The sequence below is a fragment of the Phyllostomus discolor genome, chromosome 1, assembly GCF_004126475.2.
Source record: "Phyllostomus discolor isolate MPI-MPIP mPhyDis1 chromosome 1, mPhyDis1.pri.v3, whole genome shotgun sequence".
NCBI classification, from domain to species: Eukaryota; Metazoa; Chordata; class Mammalia; order Chiroptera; family Phyllostomidae; genus Phyllostomus; species Phyllostomus discolor.
In genome coordinates this window covers 185976131-185997364 of record NC_040903.2, presented here as the reverse complement: position 1 = coordinate 185997364, position 21234 = coordinate 185976131, and the positions used below count along the sequence as shown (strand labels likewise).

General features: G+C 33.7%; 1 protein-coding gene across 3 annotated transcripts in view; it reads right to left on the bottom strand.

The window, feature by feature from the left end:
- Positions 1-4844: 4844 nt before the first annotated feature.
- PPM1A (protein phosphatase, Mg2+/Mn2+ dependent 1A) overlaps positions 4845-21234 on the bottom strand; it is a 35606-nt gene continuing 19216 nt past the window's right edge. For 2 of the 3 annotated variants that reach the window (XM_028505957.2, XM_036010631.1), the window contains exons 2-6: positions 19469-20322; positions 16991-17108; positions 12729-12837; positions 10909-10966; positions 4845-9920 (exon numbers count right to left, since the gene is read on the bottom strand). In XM_028505957.2, coding sequence (XP_028361758.1) covers positions 9891-9920; positions 10909-10966; positions 12729-12837; positions 16991-17108; positions 19469-20302 — 1149 coding nt within the window. In that variant the 5' untranslated portion in view covers positions 20303-20322 and the 3' untranslated portion in view covers positions 4845-9890. The remainder of the gene's footprint in view (positions 9921-10908; positions 10967-12728; positions 12838-16990; positions 17109-19468; positions 20323-21234) is intronic. The other variant, XM_028505958.2, reaches the window with a different exon arrangement.

Sequence of the window (21234 nt, the reverse complement as noted above, 5' to 3'; positions counted from 1 at the left end):
TTGCTGTATCTTTGGTTAGGAGGCCTCATTACTGTGTTTCATTGCACATTTTACAAGGAACAAAAGAGCTCTTACAGTCACAGAGGTTCACTTACATCACCAATTCAATATACTCTAAAACTCCCCTAATTTAATTGTGCAAGCCTATGAAATAAGTCATACTTTCAGACAAGAAAGTAAGTCATACTTTCAGACACTGGCAGGACAACCACTTAATACAATTAATAGAGCAAGTATCCTAACCACGCACACATGTATATCTATTAAGAAGCAGGCATCAAACCAGGGACACAATGCGTGTGAGTAAGTTCTTTTCCAGACCACACCCAAATCCCAATCGCAACTCTTTAAGGGGGTCAGAAATATATATATATACCATCTACAAGACGACAATGGAAATGTTCTTGCCAAAAAGAAACTATCTTTGGCTTCTTTATTTCTGCAGAGTTTCCCTGAAAATAACCATTGGCCCAAACTTACTGGCTTTCACTAATATTCCTAAAGTCAGGAGGCAACAGGCCTAGTTCAAACTGTGACCATTAGATCTATCTTTTACAGCAAATTAACCAAGTTTAGTTGATAAAAATTCTCTTAAGGTCTCCTAATAACTGGAAATTTCAAAATTTCTAGATTTCTAGCCAGAACAAAAACACTGCTTGTAGTATCAATCATAAATACACATGCATTATGCAACTGCCTGTTTATTTAGTGGCACTAATTTTGCAAACCAGAAATTATTTTTGCTTTTCATCTCACATCATTTGCAAGCATTCACAGGCTGAATGAAATTTCTTCAGTGGACTTGAAAACAAAAAGTACAGTATTTCACTGTGTATAATGCTCACTTTTTTTGCCCAAATCTCTGAGAGAAAAATAAGGATGTGCGATATACATGGCCATAATGATTCCATACCATGGGCATAACAACAGGTATAATAATCCTGTGTATAATGTGCACAAAAACATGGATACACATACACAGAAGTACATTATACACAGAAGTGCATTATATACAGCAAAATACGGTACACTCTTAGGACTTCTGGTCCAGATGGCAGCGTAGGCAGACATGGCTCACTTCTTTGCACAACCCTATCAAAATTACAACTAAACTATAGAACAACCATCACTCAGAAGCATCCAAAATCAAGTTGAATGGAAGTCTGACAACTACAGAATAAAAGAAAAAAACAAAACACATCCATCCAGACTGAGCCACAAAGCCGGTAAGCTGGTGTCATGTCAGAGGCTCCATTAACCTGGCTAACACTGTATGACCGGCCTTGGAGATTTTTGGGACTCTGCCCCACCCAATTTACCAACCCACCCCAGCTACTTTTCCATATGAATGGCTAATCTTGGCTCATGGTGCAAAACATCCTAAATCCTCTCAAACAAGCAACAGCTGGACTCAGTAAGCCCCAGGCTTGGTACTAGCAGCAGCCAGCTTAGATTAACAGCTTGGCTTTGTCTGGGATTCTTCAAGCCCAACACAAGCAGCAGCCATCTCAGATTGTTTTATAGCTCAGCTTAGGCAGGGTGGCCACAGGCAAAACATAGGTGGGGGGGCTGACCGTGACCAGCACCCCCCAGGACCAGCATACCTAGAGGACAGCTACAGACCATGTCAGAGCATCACCATACTTCCCCTGTATAGCTGATCCTCCACGGAGGGTGGAGGTTGGTGATAAGTGGTCACAGCCAATCATTGCAGCTGACTGGCCTGGGTAACTCCCTCCCACTGATCTGCCAACAGCAACCAAGGCTAAATAAACTACAAGAGGAAGGTGTACTGAGCCCACATGAAGGGTGCACCTCAAGTACGCAGCTTGGGTGACAGGGGAGGTTGTGCCACTGGACCCTATAGGACACCTACTACATTAGGCCATGCTACCAAGACACAGAATCAAAGCAGCTCTACTTAAAACATACAAACACAGGGAGGCTACCACAATGAGGAGACCAAGAAACATAGCCCAAATGAAAGAAAAGATCAAAACTCCAGAAAAAGAACTAAACAAAAGGGAGATAAGCAATCTATCAGATACAACATTCAAAACACTGGTACAAGGATGCTCAAGGAACTTAGTGAGGATCTCAGCAGCATAAAAAAAGACCCAGTCAGAAACAAGGACTACACCAATTAAAATGAAGAACAATTTACAGGGAAACAACAGTAGAGTGGATGAAGCCAAGGATCAAATCAATGATTTGAAACATAAGGAAGCAAAAAACAACCAATCAGAAGAAGAAAAAGGAATCCAAAAAAAATGAGGATGATATAAGCAGCCTCTGGGACAACCTCAAGCAATCCAACATTTGCCTCATAGGGGTACCAGAAGGATAAGAGAAAGAGCAAAAAATTGGAAATCCATTTGAAAAAAATGAGAGAAAACTTCCCTAATTTGGTGAAGGAAATAGACATGCAAGTCCAGGAAGCACAGAGAGTCCCACAAAAGATGGATAAAAAGAGGCCCACTCCAAGACACATCATCATTAAAATGCCAAAAGTTAAAGATAAAGAGAGAATCTTAAAAGCAGCAAGAGAAAAGTAGTTACCTACCTATGGGCAACTCCATAAGACTGTCATCTGATTTCTCAAAAGGAACTTTGCAGGCTAGAAGAGATTAGCAAGAAATATTCAAAGTCATGAAAAGCAGGGACCTACAGCCAAGATGGCCCTACCCAGCAAAGCTATCATTTAGAATTGAAGGGCAGACAAAGAGCTTCCCAGACAAGAAAAAACTAAAGGAGTTCATCATCACAAACCAATTATTATATGAAATGCTAAAGGGACTTATTTAAGAAAAAGATGATAATAAAAACTATGACTAGTAGAAGGGCAATAAATATCAACAACTGAATCTAAAAAAACAACTAGGTCAATAAGAAGAGAGAGAGAATCATGGATATCCAGAGCATTTTGATGGTTGCCAGATGGAAGGGGGGTGGGGGGAATGGGTGAAGAGGTGAGAGGATTAAGAAGTACAAATAGGTAGTCACAGAATAGCCAATGGGGATGTAACAGAGTATAGGAAATGGAGTAGCCAAAGAACGTCTAAGCATGACCCATGGACACGAACAATGGTGGAGGGTACTGCCTGAGGGAGAGGGGGTGCCGGCAAAAGGGGAAAATCAGGACAACTATAATAGCATAATAAAATATAATTTAAAGAAGTACATTCTTAAGGTTAAAACTGAATATATTTTCTTTGAACTAGGAAATAGTACATAATACAAAATATACACTTATGTAATTTCTTTAAAAGTCTGAATCACATAAACTTCAAAGAATGGGTGAATTACTGTAGGGAATTTTGTTAGACACTGTTTGGAAAAAACATTTCTGCAGCTGTATTAGTTTTACACTTACAAATTAAAAAAGATCAATATACATATAATGCAACATGCTTTTAATATGTACATGGTCTCTCCACTCATCACATTGATACAAATTAAGCGAAATAAATCATTTCAATAGTGAAACCAACCAGAATGGAGCATATAACTACAAACAAGATATTTTCCTATAAGTACGTACACTGTTGACTTAGTTAAGAACTAATCAACTAAGGCAATGAATGGTTTCTGTTTCAAAATTTCCACAAATGGTGATTAAATAAGCTGTAACTGAACATCTAATTGTGGTAAAAAATGCAACAAGCTAATGAATTTTTTCATGGTAGTTACATTTTAGTAGAAATCACGTTAATCCTGTACACATTGGTGGCTGCCATGTTATTACATCTTATTTTCAACATTCTGTATCAGTACTCAAATATCTAATTCCTTGGAACCTGAAGCGAATTAAACATTTAATGAAACCTAACACCGGGAAGCTCAAAATCTTCAAGCCTGAGTGAGACCTGACAATGAAATGTGCTGAATGTAGTAAGTGTGCTGCAATGTGCAGACTGCATCTGCACCATGAAGGTCAGAAACAGTCTAGAAACACTCAATTTGTGTTTTACCTCTTTTCTGTTGACTTTTAAAAGTGGCAAAAGCAGAGAATGTTATCTTCCAAAACTATCCTAATACTGTTTTTTTCATTTTTAATCACTCTCCATTTCCCCAAAACACAATCTTTAAAAAGATATTTTAGCACTGGCACAGTGGCTTAGTTGGTTGGAGCATCATACTGTACAGCAAGAGGTTGTGGGTTCGCTCCCCAGTCAAGACACATACCTAGTTTGTGGGTTTGATCCCTGGTTGGGGCAACCAGTTGATGTTTCTTTCTCTCTCTCTAAAATCAATAAACATATCCTCAGGTGAAGATTAAAAGAAAATTTTTTTAAAGAATATTTTAATGTCAGATTCTTGCCTGGGCCCATGCCTGCCTCTTCTACCTTTTAAAAAGTGAAACAATTCTTTAAAAGAGTCAAATTATTTTGATGCCCTTGAAATATTTCTTATGGCTTTGCAGGAAAAGTCAATGCCCTATAATTCTACAGTATGAGATCTTAACCAGAAGCCCCTGAACCACTGCAATATTGTAAACTTTGGGGAGTTATGTCTATTTTCCTGGGTAAGGAAGTTCCTAGGATTCATCAGTCTCAAAGTAACCCTAAAGGGTTAAAACACATTGCTATAGTGAATTTATACCTATACTTAAATATAATCATTACCCAACCTCCTAAAAAACTACAACTTCAGATAGTACCATACAAACACAAACATTATTATATGTCCTTTACTGTGTCAGGAGGACTATGTATAAAGAAAGGAAAAACTATTGAACTTTTTTAACATTTAGTTCAATGACAAAGCTATTAGTGGAAAACTGGGTTTGAAACAATGAAAAGAACTGAAAGGTTGGGTTTTGTGGTGAAGAAACACTGCATTCATTTTTTTGTTCTATGTTGAAGCAGCAGTATTTTTTTTTATCATTTCCCCTGGTGGAAAAACCAAATCATCTGAAGAAGGTTGTTTCTTGCTGGTTAATGTGACGCAACAGTTCTTAATACACAGCTGGGTCCAAGAAGACCTTCCTATGACTTTAAAAATAATTAAGAATAATTTTCCTCTGTCATCCTCACTGGTATAACCTCACTCCTTCATCTCCCAAATTTCCTTATTTTTGGCCCAGTTTTACATAGTATTAATTGGCCTTGGTGAGGTAATAAACTAAGTTTTCTTGCTCAAACAAATAGAATTGGCCTGTTTCAGTCTGAAGAAAGAGAGAACACCAAGAGGCTAGTACAGGAAATGAAGCAACATTTCATGCAGGATAAGGCAGGGGGATGGTGGGGGGGCGGGGAGTCACTTTGTTATTATACCAATTTAAATAACCTTTCCCGACAACTAATGAAAGTATAGGTTTTCAACTACAATTTCAATATATTTTAGTTTTTCTAATTGGCACATTCCTCCCTGTTGGTAATATACTTAGAAAAAGATGAGATCAGAAGCCACAAGTTTAATATGTACAGCAGGTAAAAGGGAAACCTGTGTTGAGGTGAACGAAGTGGAAATGTTTATTTGACAATGAAGTGGAGTCTAACACCTCTCATAATTTCTGCATATAGCATCCTGACTATCAGTAATAACTAACACTTGACTGACACATTATTCTGACCAATAAAACAATACTCATAACACTTAGAAAATGTATTCTTAAATATTTCAAGCATATTCTAAACTAACATTTAATTGAAAAGAAATACAATCCAAAACTCGTGGCACATTATTGAAAGAAATAAAGTAAACTTAGGCTTGGAAAATTTTAAACTACAAAGAAGTCTTCCTAAGTGCTTAAAAAAAAAAAACCCAACTAACTAGAAGACTAGATGACTCAATTAAAAAACAGTCACCTTACCAGCAGGATTTGCAAGCAAGAAGTATATGAAACTCTTTACAGTCCTTTCAAAGAAAAACCTCAAATGAGTGACATTTATACATAAATATTTACATAATATTTTCTAATACCAAATTCTAACATAATACTGTACAAATAGCAATCAAAACATTAAAAGGCTTAGACCTCTCAAACTTTATGAATTGAAAGTATACACATCATGAAATGTAAAATTAAAACAGAAAAGAACACCCTTAACCAATTTAATCATTTCTTTCAGAAATCACAAACTGAATTTCCATATGAATTTGTCCAGTCAAGATAGGCAGTGAAATTATTTAAAAATATTAAAACACATAGTAATCATTTAGCTAAAATTGGATATTAGCACTGGCAGTATGTTTTCAAGAACAGAACACAGAGTTGTACTTATAAATAAGATAAATTTAGCCAATATATATTTACGTATATTTTTAAATGCCTTAAAACTCAAAATACACCAAAATTTCGAGGGCTGCAGAATTCTAAGAAAACTATTACCTCTCTCGTTGACTTGCTTCTCTCAGCAGGAGAGTAAAGGCCATTTGTTAAACACAATCAAGCATGCTGAATAGACTTGAGCTTCATCAGTCCAACTTTATTCCTCTGCTGAGCAAAATTTATGGGATTTTCAACTTTGTTGTGGAGAAAATAAACAGATTTTTCAAGGGAATGAAAGAAATACAGACCAGTCTTTAGGGCAGAGATCTGCCTTATTCAGGAAATTATCTGGCAGGTAATATAACTATTAGGTGGACATTAACTATTTTTTTGGATGAGTGATCCAGTTATATTAGTAACATACATTAGAATATAAATTCTACTCAAAATATAAACTCCTTGAGGACAAGGACCTATTTATTCATTTCTTTATAGTCCAAGGTGCTTTGCCTAGAACAGTGTTTTGCAAATAACTACTCAATACATTTTGTGGAAAAGCTGAGTTATTAGCTGGATTAATATATTGCCAAATGGATGATCACTAAAAGTACTGCTATAACTCAGACTATTTGAATTACATAATTGATTTATTCTTTGATCCAAATTTCTTAATGTTATTAAGTTAGTAAAAAAAATTAAGTGGCTGAAGCAGTACACTAATTGCATAGTACTCTAGAAGCAAGTTAATGCTTTATAATTAAAAATACATTTGAAATAGTTCTAAAGCTGAGTAAGAAAAATACCTCTTGGATTTTTAAAAGTTAATGCTAATACTGAGAAATGCTTCTGTTATCTGTAAAAGTATATTCCCTAAGAAAGTAGAAATTATGAGTTTACCTTGCTAAAACAATAAGAGATCAGCGAAATTGTTTAATGTTAGGGTAACAAGAGCCTGCTATACAAAATGAATTTCCTATTAAAAGCAGCAAAGTAGGTTCATACTACTAAAACATTTAAATGAAAGTACATTTTGAACAGTATGCTATCATCACACATGAACTGCCCCTCCAAAGAAAATAACAAACAACACACCAAAATATTTTGAGGCATTGCCCTGAGATGCTAGTTAGCACACAAAAGGGGGTGGGACATCAAGAATTGAAGTGGTACAAAAATGAAGTGCACAAAAGAGGTGCAAAAGTGCCTTTTAAAAGTGTGGTTGGTTCCCTACCACCACCATTACCCCCAGAAATGAAGAACACATAGTCTGCTGTTATGATGTATACTTCCTGCATTTTTATAATGAAAAACTATATCTAATGTGGCAATGCTGACTCATGTGGAAAAGATTTAGTCTTCTTAGATCACACTTATTACAGACTTTTCTCACTTCCAAGCCTAATATTTCAGTACTAATAATTTTAACAGAGGAATATTTTAACCTCTTTTCTATTTAAAGACTCTCAAATTAAAAGAGTATATATGCTGTTATTAGTTTAAAATATAGCTTTCTACCATATATTTTACTTATAATTTAAGATTTTGCATTTCAAAATCTAATTCAAGGTTTTGAAATTTCTAGAACTAAAAAGTTGAGTCTACTTAAAAAGTTAAGAACCTGGCTTCTCGTAATAGGGACTTAGTTTTAAGTACCAGTATGTCTGGTAATTAATCTATACTAGAAGCACTACTATTCATTAAATGCACATTTAGATGCTTGCAAAGCCGTAACTTAAAACATTATCATACTTCGCACTCTACCACAGATTTAGACATTATGCATTTATTTGTATGTTAAGTATGGAATTGGTTCTCTAATTCCAACTGTTATGAATTTCTAAATATAAATAGTACTTGTTTTTCTCCATTCATGCTGGATTAAGATAAATTAAATACAATTAAGTTACATTTAATCACCTCACAAATAAGAGGGATAATGAAAAGATTTTGCTGGTATGTAACTACTTAAATCTGAGACATTTCACATTACTTTTTCCACTACTCCCCTAACTTTACATTAGTTTTAAGGCTATATATACAAATATGTATATTTCCAAGTTATGGAAAAACAAATATAACAGAACTGATTATATTACCTTTTATACAAAAAATTTTGATTTTGTATTCCAATGTTGTATTTTAATAATTTTCTAGTGGGGAATCTGCCTACTGAGTGATTAATTAACACGGTGATAAATACAATATTCAACCTAAAGAGACAAAAATACAGAAGGGCACAGAACAGTAGTTTTTTCAACGTGACAGATTTTAAAATTACTTTCACATGCTTAATCAGAGTGATTTAAGCCTAAATTAAATTAGGTTATTTTTATATACAGTTCCTTAAATTTTGAAAGTTATTTTTAAAGGCCAACAGCTAAATATTATCAACATGCTATATTTCAAATCACAAATACATCTTAACTTGGATTCTAAAGACATGGGCCAATTAAAAATCACAGGCAAACACACACTCACAAACATACACACACCTATCATAAGAGTGTTAAGATTGTCAAGCTCTGACAATTATTTTAATTAAACAGTAGGCAAATCTGAACTGATACAATCTTAATGAAATACAAGCAGCCAGAAAGAAACCCATTTAAAAAATAGATTAAGGAACAACAGAGACTTAAATCTTTTAGTCTTGCTAATGGAAGGGAAACAGTTCCATCTATGCCTTGAGTAACAGGATTTTCCAATTAAAAGAGACTAAGATCTTTCCCAATGAGAAACTTCTCATTTACAATGGCATGGTGTTTTAAAAGGGCAGGGTAAAGGAGGAATTACACATACATGATTTAATTTCTTGTTTGTTAAATCAAGCTTTATTGATAAAATGGAATTCAGAATATCTTACTAGGAACAGCAGCAGGCCCAGCCGATCATGATAGCAAAATGTGGCAGTCTCCTACTATATGTAGGAAGCTGCTGCTTATCAATTAATAATTAAATGTAAGGACTTTTAAAAGAGGTGCAAAGAATCAAGGCATTTTAGCCCCCAAGACTGATATTTTTATGAATATACTGCATAACCTGCAATACTCACGGCAACAAGTAGAGAACAACCTAAAAGACAGTTAAATGAAAGGACCAGCTTTATCAACAACGCCAATCCCGCTGCCAAGAACATTAAGATAGTTTCCAATTAACTCTCTGGATGTTTGGCTTTATGAAATTTTGGAATTTTTCTCCATAATCAAGTGTACATTTGAGTGTCTAGGTGACATGGCTGCTGCTCTCCCTGTCCCAACCCCGAGTCCAAACACATGACTTGAAAGATCTATATATCTGTTGCGTCACACAACAAGCCAAACATTTCTTGCAACTTTGATAGTGATTTAAAGCGGTTCATAATTAAATATGAGCATTTTGTACAAAGGACAATTACACTTTACAAAAAACAAAATCATACAACAAAAATTGCTGGAGTCTGATTTACAACATGAATTATGGTTTGAAATCACGTTTACGTAAGTCTCAAATTTACAAAAAAAAAAAATCAGTTCTGGGCTAGCTGTTGTACTGCTGAAGTTCTCTGGTGTAACCACTCTCACCCATGTCATACGCCCTTCTTTAAAGTTGATGATGGATGTTTAAAAGGTTCAATGAAGATGAGCTGTACTCTCCTCCTTTGGAGGTGAAGGTAAATTCCATGGCTAGATGAGCAGTTTTACCACATATCATCAGTTGATGTAGAGTCCTTTATAAAAGGAAACAAAGCAAAACAAGGAACTAAATTAAAGCTTAGAGGTGCCAAAATAGATTACTTTCTGGATAGTGCAGGAAGATAGGTTTTGTAAAGTGGACTTTCAGAAATATAAATGTTTTTTAAAGTAATATAAGAATGTGTATATGTGTATATGAAATATCAACATTCAATCTTTAAAAAAATTGTTAACCCTTTGTTTGGTTTTGGAATAAAATACTACTTGAAGTATTTTACCATGAGGTTGACCAAATGTACTGCTAAACCAATAAAACTACTAAAAATTTCATTTTTTTCTTCAAAGAACCCAATTTATTTTACTAAAAGATTACTTTTATACATTTTTTATTGCATAAGAGATTAAGAACTCAAGTAATGAAATTCAAGGAGGCTTCATAATGCAATACACAAAATATTTCAGGGCCTGTCCAAATGATTTGAAGTTATCACTTTTCTTTGCATACCATATGACAACACAGCTGTAATAAGAAACTTAATTGAGAAAAGGCATGTTAATATCTATTTATATAAGACAGAATGCTCTAATATTTAAATGAAGTGTATACTTCAGGGGTCTTGGCAAAGGTATTTCTAACTATAAAAACTAGTGGAGATGGGCACCGTGAAGTTCTGCTGCAGCTGCTGCTTACAAACTCAGAGTAATTTAAGATTCTGAGTAACAATATTATTTCCAACTTCAAAAAAAAATGTTTAATGGAGGCAAATCTTTAGTTGATCGCTTGTAGAGGCTTAAAAAACCCACGATAATTCAAAGGGACTTTCTTCTTTTTTAGAAGGTGGCCACTCACCATGATTATGTCCTCAATCACTAGAACTGTGGTGCAGGCAGAGTTCAGAGCAATCAATCAGGGGTGTGTGTAAGAGAATGGGTGCAGTGAACAGCTCTGCAAAAACAGGTAGGAAGGATATGCATTTAGAGTGGAGGGGAAGGGAAAGCAGAGAGAACTAAAATGCTACTTACAGTGTCATCATTTTTGTAAGGATTCAGTCTATTGTAAACGGCTTCAATTACATTCCGCCTAAATTTTAAAAAATGCAGAAAGTTAATTTTTCTTCAGAGCACAAAACTGTTTAATAACTCACAGCCAAGTGTTCATTAAAATGTCAAAGATAATCTTAAACATTATTTTAGTTGTTTCTTACTGAGCCTCACTTGAAGATACTTGGGGCTCCAATTAAAAAAGAGGTAAACTTACTATAAAATGTACCCTTCCGCCAACCCAATTAATGCAAGACTAAAAGTCATGATGTTAAAAAATAATCAGCCTATATAGTTTATTTCTATTTGAACTGGCTTAAGTGGTTATGAGTCAGCAATGATGATGCAGGTTTATTTTTATCCTCACCTGAGGACATGCTTATTGATTTTCGAGATAGGGGAAGGGAGGGAGAGAAACATCAATGTAAGAGAGAAATATCAATTAGTTGCCTCTTGTACATGCCCTGACCAGAGGCTGAATCCACAACCCAGACATGTGCACTGACTGGGAATTGAACCCACGACCCTTTGGTCTACCAGATAATGCTCTAATCAACTGAGTCACACTGGCCAGGGTGAGCAATGATGATGCAGGTTTTAAGATATAATACTAATATATTCTGATTAAGAGTTGAATGTTGTAGTAAAATAATTTACATATGTTTTACATTTAAGTTTGTGCTTTTTGTAATGCCCCTTTAAAACACCTTTATTAAAACTGAAATGTGCCCTGGCTGGCGTAGCTCAGTGGATTGAGCGCGGGCTGCGAACCAAAGTGTCACAGGTTCGATTCCCAGTCAGGGTACATGCCTGGGTTGCAGGCCATGACTCTCAGCAACCACACATTGATGTTTCTCTCTCTCTCTATCTCCCTCTCTTCCCTCTCTAAAAATAAATAAAAACTAGGAATTAGTTTTAGAATAATGTTATGTTAAAAAAAAAACCTGTAGAGGTATTTATAAGTTATGACTTCCCTACTTCTAAAATCAATTTGAAGTAATTTTATAGGCAATCATATCACATTTGGAAGGAAAGGTTTCCAAAAAAATAAAGGCTTCAAACAGGAGACTTTATAATCACTATTCAGTGAAATAATAATAAAGAACAGAGCTACACTTACAGAACACAGTGGAGAATAAAAAAGTAGTCAATATATAGTTGTAGGTCAATTATCTGGATATCTGAGGTAAAAATGTTTCAAGCCTTATATTATAAAATGGCTTAAAATGTCCACTTTAGCTTATAAAGATGAAAGCTTAATATTTAATACAGTATTTCCAGCTCTTTGAAATAAAATGCAAGGAGAAAAAGGCAAGAAATGCAACTCTTATACCAAAACCCAACCTACCAGCAATCGACAACTGAAACCACTGGGAAAAGTCAAATGTAAAAAAAGGGCCCCAGTGGAAAAGAAGGAAATGCTCATCTCTGGGGTAAATTATTCAGGGCTTGACCAGATCAAATTATAATAATGACACATAATTTTGTAGTACTATGTAAGTTAATTTAAAAAATTATTTTACTATATTATCTCATTTATGGTATATGAGGAAATCAGTATAACCCAAACCTCCACTAAGAACAGCTTTTGGTGTCATTAGTTAAAAACAGTAATATTCTGATACTTATTCTAACAAGTACCATATATCATTAATACTGAAAAACAGTGAACCACAAATTAAATGTTCTGAAGATATAGATAATTGCATCACTTTAGAAATTAGGTAAATATACAATCAACAAACACCTAAAATTTTCATGTACTGAGATAAATCATTAAGAGTATGCAGAATGTAACTTACTTGCTTGCCAATTCACCCCCTGGTGGGAGGTTGGGGATGTTCTCACTTGCTAATGTGCGCATCACATGGACTAAGTCAGGGACGCCTTCCCCCTGCTTCTTTATGATTTCTGGGAATCAGAAGTACTTTTTTTGTAAATGTTATCCAAATTTAATTAAAAAAAATTGAAACAAAGATAACTTAGGTTTTTAAAGATGGCATTTACCACATTTGAGATTTTTCTAAACTGGTATAAAAAAATTAAGTTGACCTTTGAAAATTTATGACAAAGGGATGCACAAAAGGACATAAAAGATATTTTCCATAATTAACTGCAAAGAACGAAAATAAACAAGACAAAAATATGAAAATGAAATTTCATGTTAAAAATCAATATATTACATAATCAGAAATACATGTGTACAAATGAGAATCCTTAAGATGCCAACTAGTTATTTCTGACATCAACTCCTCTCTTTAGATTGGAAACAGGTTTCCTGAACTTTGCCCTGAAAACAAACTGCATAAATTTTTTAAAAATAGACACTTTCAAGACTTGGAAAAAAAGTAATCTTTAAGTAAAGAGGACTTTACTGACTATATACGAATGTAAATTATTTTTACACGTAATTTTATATTTGCAAAATGATACTTTAAGTAGCACTGCAGATGAGGTTATGTACTCAAACACCATTCTCAGTTTAATTTTTTGTCTAATGTATTTTTAAGCAATAAATAGATACATAATACTTTTTCCTTAGTTGATTATTTGAACAAAGCATATAGAGTGGGCAAAAAGTCTAAGTTTGATGAATTTTTAAAAAGAAAACACTAAAAATCACATCACTGTATTTAAAATCATTAATTTCAAACCATTCAGTTACTAAATGGATATAGTGATATGGTCTGCAGTCTTGCCATGCAGATGCATATTGTTATTCATACCACAGAACACGAAGAATTATGTACAAGCAATTTAAAGAACTCTCCTACTATTCACTTTAAGTACAAGAAGTTTTTACTTGGAGTTTTAGCATATTTATTCTAAAAGCAAGATCATGCCAAAGGTATCTGTGTAAGTTTTATGTTGAAGTTTTGTTTTTTGTTTTTTAATGTTTATACTAAGGTATTTTGTCACCATTGGGGGAAGAAATTATCATTCTGGTACTCAATTTGTAAATACCTTTGAAAATACCAATGCATATAAAGATATTCCATCCTTTAATCAAATCTCAAAATATTAATTCATCCTTAAAGCCACATATTAAAAGACAGACAATACTACCCATATTTCTTTAAATGGCTCAAACTATCCTTTTAGAATTAAGGCCAAATTTACCACCTATTTATTTTGCCTTTAAAAAAAAACAGTCTTAAATCTGAATAAAAAGCAAGGATCTCAGATTTGGTTTGCCAAGTTCCTTTATTGTGTAATCTTTAACATCTAGTATATTTATTCTACATGGTTCTAATGCTGGAAATCTGCTGTACAAAAATAAAAGAATTGGATGTTTACCTAAACTGCACAATTTCACAATCTAAAGCTGTGTTACACTTAACATACAGTCTCTGCTAAGCCAATACAATTATTGGATAGATAACTAGACATAATAGAAATGAACACTGATGATAAAGTCAATCAATGATAGTTTCAGGTCTAAAAAACATTACTTTTAATTGACTATAATTGATGTATCTGACATCTCTGTTAAAATAAAAATTAGGATGTTTTAATTGTGGAGAAAATTACAATAAGACAAATTCTTAAAAAGAATAATGCAAGACTTTAAAAAACTGTTACTATCTCCTATTCCACATGGGACAATATGTTTAAACTATCTGACAATTAATACTATGGTAGCCTTGCTTCTTTCTGTTTTAAAAAATAAAAAGAAATGAATTTTAATAAATATTCCTTTAAATATTCTTGGACTATACATTTTAATTAGAATTGTAAAAAGACTGTTTCATTGAAGAACACACATATATAGAAAATCTATGTTTCACATACCCATAAACACATTCTGCTCCTCCACACTTCCCTCCAAGTCTGAGGGATTCTAGCAGTTATCTCCAAATTAGCAACTTTAAAGCCTGGGCAGTCAGTAGCAAAGATTTTTAAAATATGCACGTACAAGTATAATTTTAAATTGGCTTAGAAGGACCAAACGTTAGGCAGTATTTTAAATTATGAGCTAAATCTTTTCACAATCTGAAAGTCAAATTGTAGAAGGACACAGATAATAGGAGAAGAGTTGAAAAGCCTCAGTCCTTTTCTGTGATATAAACGGAGAAGCCAAAAGTATTAAAAACAAATGAGATTTAGGTCACAGCAATTTAGTGAACATATGTATTTAAAAGAAAAAAAAAAAAAGGTCCTCGATGTATCTTTTGGAAGATAAATGCAGTATTTTTCACTTTTAAGACATTTATACTACAAATAGTTACATTCTTTCTACATTTTAAAATATAGTAGTGATTTTAATTAATGAAATATTTATTCTCTAGCTTTAGTCTCATCAAATTTACCTCAATAAAGGATATGGTATTTAATTTATGACATAATCTCCAACTGAATGATACAAGTGTAATAACACTACATATATCAAAATATTTAGTATTAATGTAAACTTTTCAGGTAGCAATTCTTGCTCAATAATAAGCAGTATAAAACTTAATACTATACTATAAAATTATGTTCCTAAAGGAATGATTTAGAATTGCATCAAAAACTTGTGAGTACACACTAAAAAAGAAAAGTAGCAATTTATTTCTAAAATTTGATCTCATTTCATAGTAATAAGTACTACAGTACTTATTCTTATTTCTTTGAATCAGTGAGAAAACATGTATGCCCAGGTTACTTTAAAGAGCCAATAAATTAAACATCAACTTATCCCAATACATATTCTTCTTATGCCTTCATAGTTTTCCACTCACCAGCAGTTTGAACCAATGTGATATGATTTGGTACCATTCTAAATATTTTATTTTTCTGGATTATAAATAAATAACTTACATTGAAATGATTCACTTAAAATAAAAATTCTAAGACCCTTGGCAATAGTGAGGAAACAAACTCATCAAATAGTATGTGCAATGAATGAAATACTAAACAGTACATACACACAGTACACTAAAATATTCACTATCAAGTGGGGGACAACTATCAAAACATAATAGCACCTCCAGATAGTACTGCAAATCAAAACTAATCATGATTCTAATATCAGATAGATTATAACTGATATTAAACAGAAAAGGGGAAAAAATTAAAGTGCAGACTGATTTTAATAAAGCAGGCACAGCAGGGTATAATAGTGTGTAGGTCAATGCTTACATGCTATTAGAGGTCTTTAACGTGCAAATTAACGACATTAGAAACCCCAAATGCATTTTAACACTATTATAGGCATGCCAAGTTTTTCTGCTTAAAAAAAAAAACTGCATAACTTACATGCTTAGTGCATATATGCAGTAAACTGGACTTCTCTGGGGAGATTTAATATATACCAAGTAGTATCTGCATTGAAGATCATTTAAATTTTTCACATATTTAAAGGCATTACACTTGAGAGTTACAAACACCTTTCTAATGGTCTCAAAGTAATTTGCAGAATTTTAACAAGTATGCTCCTAGAATTCCAAACTTATTTCTTGATTTAGTCAGCATTTACATTTCTGCCAGGTAGAGACCTAGTATGTCTTTCTATTCAGGTCTATGTTTTCTAGGTAAGGCAGTTTATGACTTAGGCAAGAAAGCCTTAAAACAGTTTAAAATTAAAATTTAAAAGCTGTGGCACATGAAAGTTGTTAATAACCAGGCTGCAATCTTCAAGTTATTTAAAAACATAACAAAACAAAACTTAAATTCAGATCTTAAATTCATACACACAGCTTTACAGAAAAAGATGGTAATCAAATTATCACCATCATAAATAATCTGTTTATAATTAAATAAATAACAAATCAGACTTTCCTGGCATAAAATTACTCATGCCAGTGAATTCATCCAGAATTTCAAAGCATACAAACACTTAAGCCTTTTTAAACAAAAGTATCCTGAACAGAATTTACAGGGCCATACTGGTTGTTATTTCTAATATAACTGACGAAAACATTACAAGCATCTAAACAGCTACTACAGAAATGCCCTTTCCCACTATTGTACACTAATCACTAGATGTCACAGGCATGTAAATATCTAAAAGCTAAAATGTTAAAGTCTGATTGTGTTGAGGTTTTTCTTTAATAAAGCTACTTATTTTTGTTAAATGATCCACCTTCTACTCTGCTTTCCAGGTACTTGTCCAACTCTGCCTCCTTCTTCACTGCTTCTGGTGATACTTTGGGTGCATTTGGAAAACAGATCAATATCACACTCATGTTGTCTCGACTTCCCTGGGAAGAAAGAAGTTTGAGAAAATATTTTGGTTTTCTTTTTGCTCTTGGAAGCCTTGAGAACCTTTATAGCCATGCCAATTATATTTGTTTTAGTAAAAACATATAGTTTTTAAGGAGGAAAAAATATATACATATGTGGAAGGGGTACCCCTCCCTACACATATAATATATAGTAAACAGTATAATAAACACTAAAAAGAAACACTGTGGGTTAAATTCTACTGCAATAAACACTTAAAAAATTCTATGAAACAAAAACACTTATGAACATTTATTGGTGGCCTACTTAACTTGAAGTGATACAAAGACAAATACACATATACACAGACATTAATTTACTTCAACAAAGTAGAAAATTCTAGTGGTACTCCTTAAACAGTACTTGATGGGTAGTTATACTATACTTGACAAATTTACATTTAAAATAAATTCTGGTAAACTGTGGGGCTAATTAATTTGCTTACGTAGACATGGAATTAGAAAACTACACACATGAAGTTTATAAATCAGCTTTTACCTTCCATAATTCAAAAACACTGACAACTATTAGAAAACACATCTTTTTTAAAGACACCTAGGTATTCAAAATGCTATAATTAAAATACTTGAATAGATGCTGGCCTCCTCATACCCCCCCTTTCCTATTAGTAATTAGAGTTAACTTCAACATTTTAAATTTAATCTCACTATATGGGAAAATCGACATTATATTCTTAGTTTGAGCAAATAACACAAAGAATTTAATAATAAAATACCTTGAGGGATAACTACATAAAATGTGGCATATAATAAAGTATTGAATAATTTTGAAAATAGAGTGGAATACAGAAGAGAAGTGGAATCTGAGCCATAATTTACTAATATTTGAATCAGACAATTTTCTTAAGAAAAACACCTTTTAATGTAGCTAACAAGTATTTAATACTCAAGTGCTACAGAATAAATGTGTCAAATAGATGCTACTTTTATGCATATTACTAAGAGACAAAGAACATATGCATCATTGTTTGGTTCTCCTCAAAATCAGAAATTAACAGTGTACACTATTAAGTTGTAGCTCTACTGATCTATTGATTTTTTTTAACTTAAGTGTTGAATGTTACATAAATTTGGTTTGGTTTGGATGTCACATAAAGCTGGTTTCTAAGTATGATCAGATTTTAAGTAGAGCTGGCACTGTGCATATAAAAACTACAATTATGTTGACTTACTCTTTCTGCATGTTAAAAAGAAAATTAAATATATAGCCTAAGTTGCACATAATCAGCATTTGCTTAAAACAATCAAAGAATTAGTCAAGTGTTACTGACAAAAGAGAACACTACACTTAAGTCAGGACTTAGGTTCTAGCCTTAGTGCTACCAAAGAAGTAAATTATATAAACCTGTAGAAGTCTTTTTTAACTTCTCTAGGATAGGGAGCAGTTTGTTCCCAGTACACACTATTTGCTAAACTAGGCACTTCATATGTATACATTAGTTCATTAATTTAGTTCCTTAACATCCTGAGTTAGACACTATTATCTCCATTCAATAGCTGAGAGAGGCTGAACAATTTGTTCAACACTTTAGAGTACAAAAGTAACAGCAGTCAGTCTTGATTCCAGGGCTGTATGACTCTTAAGTTACAGAGCCTTCTCTGGCTTCAGCTTCCTCCGTAAAATAAAGGTGGGAGCTGGCTCATCTATATACACAATCCCATTTGATCACCCCAACAACCACATGAAACAGGGTATTAATATTTCTTATCTTTTTTACAATAAAGAAACTGATTTTCCATATAAAAGCTTACCTTAAGTCTTACACAGTTACATACCAAATTATTCTGACTCCATGTCCCAGACTATTTCTATTATACACACCAACTGATCACTAAATTCTCTGTTGGTGCTATAGTTCCATTAGACCATAGTCTCAAAGTACTAAATGTACTGAGATATCACTGGTAAAAATAAAATATTAAAATTCTAAAAAAAAAAAAAAAAAAAATAAAAAAAAAAAAAAAAAAAATACTTTTTACTTAAAAATACTGAGGCCTAACCTCTCACTATTCTCTTTTTAAAAAAGATTGTACTTTATATACTAATCTTTTTACCTTTGACAATCTTCCACAATATTAATACATTGAGGGAAAAGTAGTCATACTTAATAAAAGACTAAACATTCCAATTATAACCCTTGCATATTTGGTAACTGGGTAATTTTATAAACATGTTCCTGTAGTTTCATAACAGGTGAAGAGTGTCTGCAATATGCCAAAATCTTATTTCTGAGAACTACAGGTCTAAGATGATTAAATACTATAGTAATTAAGATGGCATAAAATAATTTTATCTTAAAATGAAAAAGTCTAGCTACCTTATACAAACAGGTGTCGACCACTTCATTGCAAACTTTCTCAAGGTCATCAGTGACTTCAAGTCTGGATCTTACAAAATCACAGAGCTCTTCATTTCCCATAACATCCCAAATACCATCACATGCAAGGATAATGAACTGATCATCTTCTTCAGATCTTTCAATATCATGGACTTCAGGCTCTGGTGAGACAAGCTGCTCTGTAGGACCTTTTCCGTGGACACATTTGTAATCAAAGTCCCCAAGGGCCCTCGATACAGCCAGAGAGCCATTCACACGCTGAATCATTACAGAACCACCTGCATTCTGAATTCGTTCTTTTTCCAGCGGATTACTTGGTTTGTGATCTTGTGTAAAGAAGTGAACTTTCCTGTTCCTACAAAGTAAACCTCTCGAGTCTCCACAGTTAATAAAATAAGTGTGTTGAGGAGAAATTAAGACACCCACAGCTGTTGACCCACTTCTATCTGCACCATGTTTCTTCTCTGACATAACTCTCATGTGTTCATCAATCTCCAGAAAACCTGTTCTGATTCCATTCTTTACATTTTCCACAGAAGGTGCTCCTGCAGACCCTTTAAAATCCTGGTTATTGGTGATGTGATCTAACAAATGCTCACAGCAGTATTTGGCAACCTGAGAACCAGCATGCCCATCATATACAGCAAAGAATGACCATGTTTCAAGTCCACTTGGCAAACCAATGACAGCTGTATGTGCATCCTCCATTTCAACTCGCCAGCCTTGCATGCTGCTTAGCCCATATCGCAACCCATTACCCTGCCCCTGGGCATTGTGTTTTTCCATCTTTGGCTTGTCTAAAAATGCTCCCATTATGTCTTGATCCTTTAGGTCTGCAAAAGAAGAGAAACAACTAAGTTAATAACTATTTTAAACAAAATACATATCCAACCACCTTTTTAAGAGTGAAGGAGATACAAAGAAAGCTTTCAATAAGAATTCATAACTCTTGTGATAAGCAGACACTCACTGTATTGCTGACTTGTAATCTGGAGATTAACAAGCAACAAGCAGAGACAGACTGATCAGGAACAGCTAAGAATGGACAACAGGCAGAGAGAACTAAAGCATCGGGATAAAAATGGCAGATCTGGCACTCTTCAAGGCATAACCACTTAAGGTAAAAAGATGACTTGGCAATAGTTACCAACTTACATAAACTAGGCCATGCGTTTAAGGATGCATTGAATGTGTGACTCTTTTAGGGAATCCCAGAAGTAAGTTGTATGTGTATATATCAAGAAAAGCCAAATGAATTCACAGGACATACCAAAAACCTACTAATTCAAAAGTCTTAGTGGAACATTAAAACTTTCTAAAGTTTGATTCCAAATTACCTACTCCATCAACCCTCAGAAAAGGTAAAAAGTGATTTACTAACAAAGGTCCAAATCTGCACACTCTTTCCTTTAAGCCTTTGCTCATATCAGCCCGTTACTGGAGTCACTTGCCTCTCCTTCCTACTTATAAAAAAGCAAACCTGCACTGACCCATGTGGCTCAGTTGGTTTGACACTGATTGATGAGGTATGCATGTATGCTGTATACATCTGTACATACTATTCCCAATAAACGCCATTAGGAGAAGAGCTCAAGGCAGTCCCCACTACAGGGAAGCACCACCCCCTTTCCCGCCAGAACAAGATTGTGTCCAGGATGATTTATTTCTTATTAGTGGTGGCTGGGAGGAGCACCACTGGTCAGAGTTCCTCCCACAGGGCATCATTTTGCAAAGCGAAAAGTCAC